Source organism: Neomonachus schauinslandi, chromosome 2 (assembly GCF_002201575.2).
Source record: "Neomonachus schauinslandi chromosome 2, ASM220157v2, whole genome shotgun sequence".
Lineage (NCBI taxonomy): Eukaryota > Metazoa > Chordata > Mammalia > Carnivora > Phocidae > Neomonachus > Neomonachus schauinslandi.
Window position 1 is genome coordinate 168,646,913 of NC_058404.1, and position 13,698 is coordinate 168,660,610.

General features: G+C 37.8%; 1 protein-coding gene across 1 annotated transcript in view; it reads left to right on the forward strand.

Annotated features, from left to right (window-relative positions):
- ATP8A1 (ATPase phospholipid transporting 8A1) overlaps positions 1-13,226 on the forward strand; it is a 222,138-nt gene extending 208,912 nt beyond the window's left edge. Inside the window, exons 34-37 of the mRNA XM_044912996.1 lie at positions 1,469-1,557; positions 2,478-2,570; positions 10,203-10,294; positions 11,505-13,226. Of these exons, the coding sequence (XP_044768931.1) occupies positions 1,469-1,557; positions 2,478-2,570; positions 10,203-10,294; positions 11,505-11,602 (372 nt within the window). The 3' untranslated portion in view covers positions 11,603-13,226. The remainder of the gene's footprint in view (positions 1-1,468; positions 1,558-2,477; positions 2,571-10,202; positions 10,295-11,504) is intronic.
- The last annotated feature ends 472 nt before the right edge of the window (positions 13,227-13,698 follow it).

Sequence of the window (13,698 nt, forward strand, 5' to 3'; positions counted from 1 at the left end):
TTTCACTATTGAGGATGTCAGCAAACATGTTGAAGATCATGTTTTGCTTATAAAATAAAGTGACTTTTATGTGAATATTTTTCGTCCTGTTGGTGTCTAGAATATAGGTGCTATTTCACTGAATCCACGTGGCCACATTTATTTTCTGAAATTCTTTTATAATAGCATGTTTTTATTTTAAACATGCTCAGAGCTATTTAATCCTATATAGGGGGGAAAAAAGACCATAGCATCCTTGAACTGACAGTCTATATCATGAGCCCATGTTAATGCCAAAAAGAAAAGAAAACTAAACAGCAGCAGTTCCTGGTCTTCAGTTGAGAGTTAAAATGAATAGGTAATCTCAAACTTAATTTAAAATTAGTAATCTTTATATTAGGTAAGGATTGACTGGTTAGGACCGTTAATGTGTAATTGTGCATTGGCCCGTAAAAATTAAACTCTAGGTCATTTTTAATTCCTGAACCACACCTGGTTTAAAAAAAAAAAATCCTTGTGATTTTGAGCGGAGTGTAAATGTGCTTGCGTTAGTTGGATGCTTTTTAATGGAGTTATACCAATATATTTATGCACTTAAACAGGTGCTGCAAATTTACTGTGATAAATAGCCTCAAAGTGAAACAAAATATTTCTTTTGGTTTTATTGTATGACATATTCCTTTTCCACTCTGTGTATCTAATTACATACAGAGGGATTTTTATTCTAATTGCAAACAGCTAATAGATTTATTAATTTTTTAACCATAGAATCATTTTCTTTGCAACCCAAAAGGTTCTGGTATAGTGAGTTAATACAAAGGAATGATTAAAATTATTTTTAATACACTGTTATTTGGGTTTTACACACTAGATATTTGGTTTGACTTTCACAGTAACAGGACATACCGATACGAGTTATGAAAATCTTTGAACAAAAATTAAGATTATGCTGCCTAGTATCATAGATATCTTAATTTGATTATACTGTATCATGGTTTATGTGGATAATTTTTAATATAATGTAATATTTTACAAAAGTTAATTTTTATTTGCCAAGAATAGTAAATTTAGTTTCTAACTAGGATTTATTTTACATGTTATAAGAGAATGTAAGCCAGAGTATATTTGAAATTTGCTCCAAAAGATTGATTTTGATATTCTAAGTTATAAAAGAAGGTCAAACTTTATTACTCCATGTATTGACCACAGTAATAAAAATCTCACATAAAAATATGAAAAGATTTGGTATGTGATAAAAACCTTGCTATATTAGCTGCATAAGGGGGGGGAATAGATGTGGTAAAGAGATGTTTTAACACATTTGGCTTTTAATTCCAAATTGTGCACAAGTTTGGGTTTAAAGTTACTGTATATCCTCTTGCAGAGTGAGATTTTTTTTAATTATTTTACTTAAAATCATATAAAAACTAAACATGAATGATGTATGTCTTGGTTGTTAAAGCAATGTTGTTCCTGATCATTTACTCAGGCTGCCATGTTGTTTAGTTCTGGCGTCTTCTGGATGGGCCTGTTATTTATCCCTGTGGCATCTTTGCTTCTTGATGTGGTGTACAAGGTGTAAGTATAGTACTCGGTTATTTACATAAAAATATAGATTTATACTAATCCTCGGATTTCTCCAGTTATAACATCAGGTCAAGACGTACAGTTTGCAAAGTGGGAATTATCAATATTAATTCTGCATATGTAGATAAAGAAATGAGTGATTGAGGAATTAGGAAATTAGTTTAAAGATAGAATGAGAAGTAAAGCAAGTAGTTTCAATTAATATTAGTACATTTTTAGAAATCAGCTTGAAAAATCCATTCAAGGTAGAAGAAAATAATGTTTTCTCAAAACACATATATATTTTATTAATGAACAATACTTATGAGGGAAAAAAGGTTTTTGCCTGCCTGTTTTAAAGCCTATATGCAAGGGGTGCCTGGGTGGCTCAGTCGTTAAGCGTCTGCCTTCAGCTCAGTTCATGATCCCAGGGTCCTGGGATCGAGCCCCACATCGGGCTCCCCGCTCTGCGGGAAGCCTGCTTCTCCCTCTCCCACTCCCCCTGCTTGTGTTCCCTCTCTCGCTGTGTCTCTCTGTCAAATAAATAAATAAAATCTTTAAAAAAAAAAAAAAAGCCTATATGCAATATAGAATGAAGGAAACTAAAACTTTACTAATTTTTCTCAAGGATTGTCAGTTTTAAAATGTTACCTCTTCCCACAAAAAAAGATATCATTAAAGTTAATTATATGATGCTTATTTAATAACTATGAGAGTTTTACTATTATAAAACTAAACCATTCCTTTTAAGACTTGTTTCTGTAAATACGTAATGCTCAAAATTACTGTAATTTCATAGATTCTATTGAAAAAGATCGCTTATACTCTGGTTACTATTGTACCTAGCAGCACGATAATAAACCAGTTTTGTAAAGTGTTACATCTTCACACGAAGATTTACATGCAAATCCTTTTTTTTCCTCCCCCCCCAGTATCAAGAGGACCGCTTTTAAAACATTAGTAGATGAAGTTCAGGAGCTGGAGGCAAAATCTCAAGACCCAGGTGCAGTTGTGCTTGGAAAAAGGTAAGATACACACGGAACATGTTCTTTCCCAAATGAACTTTATGTTTTACTAGGGTTAGAAATAAGTGGTAAAACTTATATTTATCATGTTACGGAGCTAGCAATGTCGATGGCCTCTTTTATTTATTTTTTTTTAATTTTTATTTTTTTATTATGTTAATCCCCATACATTACATCATTAGTTTTTGAGGTTGTGTTCCATGATTCATTGTTTGCGTATAACACCCAGTGCTCCATGCAGTACGTGCCCTCTTTAATACCCATCACCAGGCTGACCCATCCCCCCCCACCCTCCTCCCCTCTAGAACCTTCAGTTTGTTTCTCAGAGTCCATCATCTCTCATGGTTCGTCTCCCCCTCCGATTTCCCCGAGCGCTCACTACATGCTAGGCACTGTGCCAGTCGTGCCATATATGCTGTCATGTGGGATCCCCGAAACAGTCCTGGGCAGATGAGTCACCCCATTCGTTCCTGATGAGGAAACTGGGACTTAGAGTAAGTTCTCGGTCAGAAGTCACAAAGGAGGGCCTTCTGGAGCCGCTGCTCCTTACCATTTACTGTTCTCCCTCCTTTTCCTGCTTTTCAAGAATGGGAGATAACAGCAAAAACAGCCTATACCATCCTGACAAAGTTCTTAACCTCCCTCTGTCCGTGTCCCTGTGTGTAGGATGGAAGTAACAACTTTCAGAGTTATGAGTATCCTTCTCCCTCCACCTTCCCCTCATCTGTGTCCCTTCATCTAAACATCTACACCTGGTCCCTTGTTTGGCCCAAGTGTCCCTCTCTTAATCTTTTCTCTTTCACTCTAGCAGTAAAAAGGATGTGCTTGGATCTTAGCTCACAAAATTGTGAATAAAACTTTTTACTAACAACTATTAGGGAAAGACCATACTATTACTACCCTTAGGAGTCAATTCCTTATATTTCTAAGTATGTTCATCATTCTTATGTTAGGCCCCTGCCTGTGATATTTAGCTTTCCTGGTTTGTAGTACATAGGTGACTTCAACAACTCATAAAGCCAAGGTGAGGTTTTGATGTGGTGACCTCTTGGTCCTAAAGATTCTGTAACGTAGGTAGCCCCTGCAATTAAAAAAAAAAATAAGTCAGAGGGGCGCCTGGGTGGCTCAGTCAGTTAAGCATCCGACTCTTGATTTCAGCTCAGGTCATGATCTCAAGGTCATGAAATCAAGTCCAGCATCAGGGCTCCCTGTTCAGGAGGGAGTCTGCTTTACCTTCTCCCTCTCTCCCTCCCCCTGCCCTCACTCACTCGCACGCTCTAAAATAAATAAATAAATAAATCTTAAAAAAAATAATAATAATAAGTCAGAGGAGCCCCTGGCTGGCTCAGTAGGTAGAGCATGCAGCTCTTGATATCCGGGTTGTGAGTTTGAACTCTACGTTGGGTGTAGAGATTACTTAGAAAAAAAAAAAAAAAGAGAGTCAGAGAGCCTAAAAGGAATAAAGTGGATTCCACCATAAATGACAAACTTTTCCATAGAAAATGCATCAGATAAATTTCCTGCAGCCACCTCATTTGCCTAAAATAGCAAGAACTCAGAAATTAGTTAGCTGTTAGCTGAAGGCCACAGACGAAAACCCGTGGTATAACACATACCCCATGTTGCTGTTGCTGCCCGTGGTTACCAGAAGGATGGTGACCACAGTGCCTTCCTGCTGGATGATGGCTAGAGGGGGAGGGAAAAGAAGGGATCTGTGAAGGAAGAAAAATAGCAACGGTTGGAAATGTCTTCATGCTAAAAAATGACATCCTAGAGCAATTAGGAATTGTCAGATTGATTTTACTGCCAGAATTATTTTTTTTTTCAAGACTTTATTTTTAAGTAATCTCTACACCCAACGTGGGGCTCGAACTCACAACCCCAAGATCAAGGGTTGCATGCTCTACCAGTTGAGCCAGCCAGGAACCCCACTGCCAGGGTTATTTTAGGAAACTTGGAGAATGAGATTGATGTAAAATTTCAAAAAAGTTAGCTAATCTTATCTACATTTTCAAAGAGGAAGAAATTGTGATTTCTGTGTATTCAAGCAATATCAGATTCATTTTAGTTCCAAAATACCATGTTATTTTATACCTCCCAGTCTTTGCATGTGCTGTTCCCTTGCCAAGAAGCTGATACCCTCCTATAGATGGGGCAGTCCAATTCCTAGTTTTCAAAACTCAACTCAGGTGCAATTACCTTTTCTTTTCTGAGATAAAATTAATTCCTACCCTACTATCTGAGCACTTTATGCTTCTATCGTTACATTTATTACATTGTATTGTGATGTGTTTGTTCATCCCGTGTGTTGTTTCCCCTACTAGATTGAGTGCCTTGAAGGAGAGGCCTCCTTTTTAGTCTTAACTGAAACCCAACACCTAGCACAGACCCAGGAACACAGTAGCACCTGATAAAGATTTGTCCAATGGGTGATTGAAGGGTCCAGAGAATGAACTGAGGAATGAATGAATGAATGAATGAATGAGTGAGTGAATGAATGGGCGAAAGGATGGCTGAGTAGTGGGAGGTAAAGAGATGACTGACCCCTGGGTAGTTAAATACAAATATGATACATAAGAACATAGAATTATATACATTACACTTCCCAAACGAGTCATGTCCAAAGTCACAGTGGTTTACTTCCTCACCATAGTTAGAACGATGCAGTCTTGTAAATTGATCATCCCCCATTTTTTTCAGTGTCCACTGAGCACTACTATGAAGTTGCGCTCTACATAAAGGGAAACTGCCTCAGAGAAACTGTAACTTCTAAGCACTGTGTCCAGATTAGCATTTATAATCACTTATTTCTCATGTTTACTTATGTTCAAAACTAAAACATTTTGGTTAAAACAGTCTTTTTTTAGTAGAAATAGTATATCACAGGGCGCCTGGGTGGCTCAGTCGTTAAGCGTCTGCCTTCGGCTCAGGTCATGATCCCAGGGTCCTGGGATCGAGCCCCGCATCCGGCTCCCTGATCAGCAGGAAGCCCGCTTCTCCCTCTCTCACTCCCCCTGCTTGTGTTCCTGCTCTCCCTATCTCTCTCTGTCAAATAAATAAATAAAATCTTTAAAAAAAAAAAAAGAAATACTATATCACTTACCATATTATCTAGTGAATTAGATATACTTATCCCAATTTTACATTGAAATTTGGGGGTCGGGGTATTTCATCATCTAAGTACAGTATATTGCTCTTGAACCTTGGGTTATGGTAGGAATCAATTTAAGTCTAAGATATTGGGACAATAAATGCGAGCCCTACCTCTGACCACTGTGTAGCTATGGCTTACTATTTTTGGTTAAGAAAACAACTTATGTAACACCCAGTGCTCATCACATCACAGCACTGGGTGTGATACGCAACTGACGAATTACTGAACACTTCCTCTATGATATACTATATGTTGGCTAATTGAATTTAAATTAAAAAAAAAGAAAGCACCTTATATGGTATGAAACCCTGATTTTGCTGTTACTGTTTTGTGCATAGGCTCCAGCACTAAGGAGCGTAGCATCTACAATTCCAAAATGCAAAAAAACTTTGAAATTTAGTTTTTTCCCCTAGGTTTATGGCAAACATTCGCTGGAAAAAAACCTAAACCATTTGTTCTGTATATATAAAGGCATTAACAGTGTTGTTTTTTTTTTCTATAGGATAAATATTTATATACTTTATAGCATAAATATAAATGTTTTGGAATATGGGCCTCTCAGATCTCATTGGGGGGGGGGGCATGACATCTATAAATTTTGTGTAACATCTTACCTTTTCTAAAACAAAACAATAACAAAAACAAATGTGGATTCAAGAACCCAGTACTTTAAAATAAGGAATTGTAGACACTGGGCTCATGGGAGGCAGGACAGTTACCTTTGGGTATCTTTCGTGAGTGCTTCCCAGTGCATCTTATAGACAGGCAAATAGGATGAGATTCATAATTTTTTATATCTCACTGTAGACATAAGCGAGCATATCAGCAGCCATTGCTAAATAGAACTCTGCCCTGGGATCTTCAGGTCATTCCTCATGAATGTGTCCATCACTCTACCATTAGCTTTAAAAAAGAGAGCATGGAAGGATAGGTATCAGATAATTTGACCATCTGGACAGGAGCAGTGGCTTCTCTGAGCCGTCCTCTGTATTATTTATCTTTAAAAATAGCAATTTTAACATTGCCCCAAAACTAACAGAAAAGAAACTCTGTTTCTCAGTGTTCACACTGGATTTATATCAGTGTTACATATGACTCCGGGTGCAGGTTTGAGATAGGAGCATGTAGGCAGTGTTTTGCCCTGACCTTCTCTCAACACTGTGATAACTGTTCTGTCCAGCATTTGTGAAGAAAAGTGACGGAACGATGAAGTGCTGTCTCCTCCAGAGCAGAGATCAGGCCTGTTGTAGTCACTGTTTATCTCCCCACCATGGCTGCCTCGTCCAGGACGTCTGTCCCATGCCCTACACTAAAACATCCCACGTATGGATGGTTCTTTACTTTCTGGAGATCCATTTAAATGAATCCACCAGAATAGCTTGCAAACCCACCATAAAGACAACTGCAAATTTACCACTCTTCAAAACTAACTGAAAATACCTTCAGACAATATGTTTCAGGACAGTAAATGGGTTTCTACCTATACTTAGTGTTTCTAAATGAATTATTACTTTAAAACATTAAAATCAATTATTTTAAATTATTAATAATGTAATTATTAAATAACTATAAATAATTAATACAATTAATTATTATTTTAAAACATTAAAACACCTCACCTCTACCAAATATCTAAGTTGAAACATTTTAGTGGGCTTGGAAATAAGGTAACAATATTTAAGTGGTACTTGCATAATTGCACTGAATGAGAATTTAGAACTTGCGTAGATTGGTATGTAAATGAAAGGCCACACAAAATTAACACTACTGACTAAGAGTTGTGATTAAGATGGGGTTCTAACGAGAAGGTTCTTAAAGTCTTTTTCTTCCTCTCACAGTGCTAAGCTATTCAAGAAAAACTGAGCTTTTAACATGTCTGTTAATATGAACATGTTCCCAATATACTGTATAATGTGACTTGATAGTAACCGCAGTTACCTGTAAACATCAAGGACATAGAACCACGTAATTTTGAAATGATGAGTAGTTCCCAAAAGGTAGGATAAGACTAGAGAAATACAAATCATCATCACTTACTATTTATTAAGCACCTTCCTGTGAGTGGCATTTATATTTCGCAGGAGGGATTCTGCCCTGTAAGAACTAAAGCAAGAGGTTCAGCGTAGCTCAGGAAAAAAACAACAGAAACCTAGCAGTCTTCCTACTAGGGAAGTGGAGTGGGGGGCATTGTAAGTTAAAACTCATATGTAGCAAGAGACATTTTGCGTGGAGCTGATGTTGACTCTAAGCCAAGGCATCAGAAAGGATCCTCACAAAGTTATCTCATGTTTTGTGATGATCTCTGTCCTAGTTGATTTTTTGTATGATCAGTTCCTTGCGAGCTGGGTGAGTGGTAACGGTGGGAAGGACTAGCATTCTTTGAGTGCTTCCTAAGTGCCAGTCACTATGGTAGAAGCCGTGCAATTCCCCCTGAATCCCACTGTTGGCCTGAGGGTTAGGGATTATCCTCTTCCTGTAGATGAGAGGACCAAGAAGGGTTTGCCTGAGGTGACCCAGCTAATAAGTAACAGACTAAGAATTAAAGTTAAGACTCCAAAGTCCATGCTCTATCCCCAGCACTGCACTCCTTTCCCAAGACAGTTTCTTATTGCGCTTTGTTTTTTGAACACTAGACATGAACTTGATGTGACAGCTGAGTAAAAGTGTAGCCTCATATGAACCATTACAAAACAAAACTGCATTATCTTATACATGGAAGTTTCATAACATGAAAGATAAAATTCTCACATCTGCCTTCTTAGCATTGAATGTTATAATATTAAAGTACTATGCGTTTAGGAAGGCCAGCCTGAAACCTGGAAAATGTATCTGGAGAAGAAGAAGCTACATAATGATACATTGCTGTCCCCTAGATGTCTGTAGTCATTTCCATCTTAAACACCAGAGACTTCCCAGCACCCCATCCGCAATGCTCTGCTAACAAAATCAGACCACCTGCTGCTAAAGCTGCCGAATTCCTCAAAGCAGTTACAGATTTTAGTGTTCCTCGGGGTCCCCAGGTCTGTAATGTTAGATCATTTTAAGAATAGAGTAAGAAAAGTGACTCTAAAAATGGCCCCTTCTCACTCCCCGTATCTGTTTATTTCACTGGCAAAAACAAGTTTTACAACTGTTTGCAAAACCACTGGAGTTTTAGATTAATTAGCTTTGTTGCCTTAATGTAGCTAATTCTCAGTGACAATGAAGTATGTCTAATAAGTACCAGTTAACATCCTTAGACTTGGAAAAATGTGTGTAGAAGGTAAGTACAAATGTCAACATTTCTAAATATTTTGCTTCAGCAAAAACCTGAATGTTTGTGTAATTCCGAGTTCATTCTGCAGATGATCCTTTTATTTTTATTTTTTGTATATGATAAAAATTGTTCCATTTCAGGCTTTCAAAAAAATTGGCAAAATATAGAAGTGACATAACTTAGGACAATTTAACTAAAACTTTTATAGTGGGAAAAACACAAGATGGAAATTTTTCAACTGTGTCCATTCCAGTGATTAAAACAAAATTGCATAAACATTTGCTATAACACATGTGGATTTCTTATTAGCTCTCTATGCTTATTATGTTCTTTGATATCAAAGCAAAATTTTAGAAATCAACCACTGGAGACATGGCATGATTGGGAGGACTGGTGATGTTTAAAGTGCATTTCACAATTATTGCTTGAATTCATTTATTTGACAAATAATTGGCTTCCTACTGTGGGAGACACCATTCTACGTGCAGTGGAAAAAAACAGATGCATTATTTCTTGCAGTGTGCTTTTAGAAGTTACACAATTACATGGATTTGTTTCTGTGGAGATTATTCGAAATGTTTATTGAAAAATAAATATTTCTCCTTGTCATTTTACCTAGTATTTTCTGAAAATAGGTTTCTTTTTAATGAAATTAAGGAACATATTTCATACCACATTGGAGTGGTAATGGAACTTTTCTAGTTAAAAAGTCTATGAAATTTCTTCTTTGTGTAATTTTGAGGATTTCTTTACATAACTAAAAAAAATAGTATTTTACACCATAATATGTGCAAAGTGGAAAAAGATATATAGTAATAATTCTTGTAATTCTAAAAATGCCATGCTTAGAATGCACCCAGTAAGTCAACCAAGATTTTAGAAGTTAATAACACTACTGGCAGACTTTGTATTTTTTGTTAACCATATTGTACAGGGTCTGTATCCCCATTTGACTTAAATATAACTGGGGGGTGGGGAAATCTTTTGGCTGGATTATTGGGAACAAAACTCCCCTCAGCTATGGGAAAAACTGGCCTCGAGAGTATCTAAATACTTTAAATCTCATTTGCCATCTGAGAAAATGGGGTAAAAAGAATCCCTGGGCTGCAGACTTCTCAAGCAATCTTTTGTTTAAGTCTAACTCTCTCTGGTGGTCCTGTGGGCACACTGGGGTCTCTGCCGAGTTGATAATTCATTTCACACATTTGCACCTGCTCGGCAGCCTCACGGAGAGGGCGCAACTGCTCAAGAACGTCTTTAAGAAGAACCACGTGAACTTGTACCAGTCTGAATCGTTGCAACAAAACCTGCTCCGTAAGTACCTGAATTCCGATCCGTAAATAAATTCCCTGCCGTTACGTCCTAGCATGTATGAGAGCGGCATTTTGACTTCAGGAATATTTAACTATTTAAAATTAATACCTAAAGCCAATTTTGCTTCTTTGCAACATGTTACATAAATAACCAGTGATTAGAGAAACCTTTGACCCAACTATCTCACTTAGAGCAGACAAGACAAAGCATTTTAAAATCTTGCTGCTTTCACTTGAAGAAATAATATTTCCACATGCCCCTTGCTTCCTTAAATCTTAAAAAGAACTAGGGAAATAAATCTTAACTCTTAAAAGCTCCTCTGTATTGTTATCTTTTCTACTTGAATAACTTTGCAAGGGCTTTTTCAGCTTTCAAACAGCACAGTGAAACATATATTTCCCCCTTCAAAAATATTTATGAATATTTAGAGTTGTAAGAAATTATTAGGTATCAGGCCCTCTTAACATTTCAAGGATCTGAAAAAGAATATAATATATAAAGCCCTGTAGTAAATGTATTTGTGTTAGTAATATATCTTTTGTTTCATGTTGTTTCCACATATAATTTATTTTCATTTATATATACTCATGTTTAATGCTTTTGCCTTTTATACTTCAAGAGGCCTTTTCTAAAGATGTGACCCCCTTGGGGGTCGTTGCTTATCCCCAACCATGCTGGGGCATGAGTGAGTTTATTTGTAGATGCCGAGAGCCAAGGACAATGTCGTCCCAAGGAAGGAGACCACTTTTCCAGCACTGGCAGTCCGGGTGTTTATCTCTGCCTCCTTCTCATTTTTATTCTTCCTTCTCTCTCATCCACCCGATCTGGATGGAAGTGTATGTGCCCACTAGACTAGACACCCCCACCCCCCGAGCCCCCCAACCCCGCCAGTAGCCAGGAAGCAAAAATTGAATGGCTTGGATTTGAGATGCCGTGAGGAGAACCAAGGGGGGTTGAGAGCACCTGCTCATTCATCCAGGGGCAGAGTTCATAGAATCTCAGCTGACAGCCTGCAGTCAGCCCACTCTTCATGGTGCAGTTGAGTCCACATCTTTTCGGAACGTAAAAAATTCATGTCTTCACGCAGGCTTTTGAAGGCAGGAGGGGCATAGGAGTTCCCCAAGTTAGAAAATGAGTCCTTCACACTCAGAATAACAGAGATTCCCAGTGACCTCACAATGATCATATATGTTTTATCTTTAACTTACAGACGGGTATGCTTTCTCACAAGACGAGAATGGAATCGTGTCACAGTCTGAGGTGATTCGAGCATACGATACCACAAAGCAGAGACCCGACGAGTGGTGACGGGACGGGGGCTGCGAGGCGCAAGGGCTGCTAGGGCTCTAAGGAGAGCTCCCAGGTCTTACCGGATCTGCTGACCAATTCCAGTCTGGTCCCAGGAGGGCAGAGTGGATCTGAGCTCATCTCATTGATTGACCGTCAGATTCGTGTATATTACAGACATAAGCACTGTGCAACTCTACTGTAACACCATCTCTTTCAGATTTTTTAAAGTATTTGCTAAGTCTTTGTAAGCAGAAATTGAAAATGACCTTGTCACCTTGCCAGAATGCTTTCTTAAACTGAGAATAGGTCAGTGGTCTTAAGCCATTACTCTGGGGCTGTAACTGACTATCAATTTATTGGATATATACCACAAGGCAACCAACCATGAAAAAACTCCAAAGTGGTAGTAATTTATAGGGACTCTTGATATCCAGACTTAGATTTCAGAATATGCTGAAAAAAACCAGCACTCTTCTCTAGGAACTGACTCATCTTCCTGAGCAAAATTTCTAAACAAGACATTAACAAGTGTTTGTGTCAAAAATTGTCTTGATAAATGTTTGCCAAAGACATTCAGTAAGTGTATTTCTCATTCAGTAGTCATTTGCCCAGAAAGTTAAGAGAAAGTTTACCTCCAGCTCTGCTGTAAGATCTGCATGCTTGACTTTTCAAATATAAGAGTGATTTGCAAAAACGAGTATTTCAAGGCATTTGCTACTAAAATCCGTGATGTTGCACCTTTGGCCTTACACGTGCTTCTTTCTTGTTTGTCTTGTTTACTTGTTAACGTTGGAGGACATATGTGGCAATGTGACTCTGTCATTATGATACTGATTTCTAAACTGTATGTATGTCTCCATCATCTCTGATGATCGGTCCTCATCGTTTAGATTTTTCTAAAAATCTGGCTTCTGCTGAAGACTGAGTGCTGTCCTTTTATCTTAACGTTTTCTCTCTCAAGAAAAATATGCTTAGATATTTATGTGAGCTCCCCAGTGCTTGCGTGGAGATGTTTGGAATACCGCGCTGGATAACTGCATGGGCTTTTGTAATGTACATAGGCTCAGCTTTTGTCCTGTGTCTGGGATCTGCCTACTAGTCCGTGCTAGAGATGCCTGCTGGCACACACAGCACACCCCGTGTTCTGGTGACCACCCCTGTACTTAGCCCTGAGAATTACTTCACAGTTCGCTAGTCAAGCAGCTTCCCCAAATTAGTCACATGCTGCTAATCGGGACAAATAAGTAGCACATATTCCCCATTTTAAAAACACCTGTTTTACTCAAGCCTGTAACTTTACGGTCAGAGACACTCTTCATCACAAGTAGATTTTGTTACTATGTTTTTAAATGTATGTTCAGTTTAATTTTTTTCAGCATTTCCAAGCCATCTCCTGAAAAATGCCTATTTTGCTACCAACAATAAATGGTGAAGGGGCTGTTTAAAAACCGCAACCAGTTTTCTATACTCTTTTTAAAATAATGCTTTCGTTTAAAAAAATAAATAAAAAGAAATTCGAGTTTTCAGATACACTTCAGAGATTGAAACTAACTTTTTGCCTTTTATTCAGAAGCCTGTTTGCCTTTAAGTGGACTTACCAGCAAAATAGGTAGAACTTCCTCTTTAAAAAAAAAAAAAAAGTCAACTATAATTGTGAGGAGAGGTGATTTTCCAAGTCACTCCTTGAGTTGAATAATTTCATATTCTTTTTACCCTTTTCCTTCATCTAGGTTTAAAATTAGGTGATATGTCATTTCCTTGTCTATATTTTTAGTTGTTTATTTACAAGTATGCCTCCCCCATTTTCTAGAAACAAGAGAGGTTATCACACATACATAATTCTAAAGGGGGTAAGGAGTTGACACTGTTCACTTCCTAGACCATTCCTGTTTGGGGTTCAGATGAAGAAAATTGCCAACTGAAACACCTAGAAAGACCACAGGTGTAAGAGTCTGAGACCGTCTTCAAAACTCTGAAGGTCACAGATTTTGTCTACCGAAGGGATATTCGGAACAGCTTTCCTGGGCCTCCCCGTGGCGAGAATCGAGGTCAAACCACACAAATCAAAACACAAGAATGAGGTACATCCCTCCGGAGAAATACTTTATCGTGGT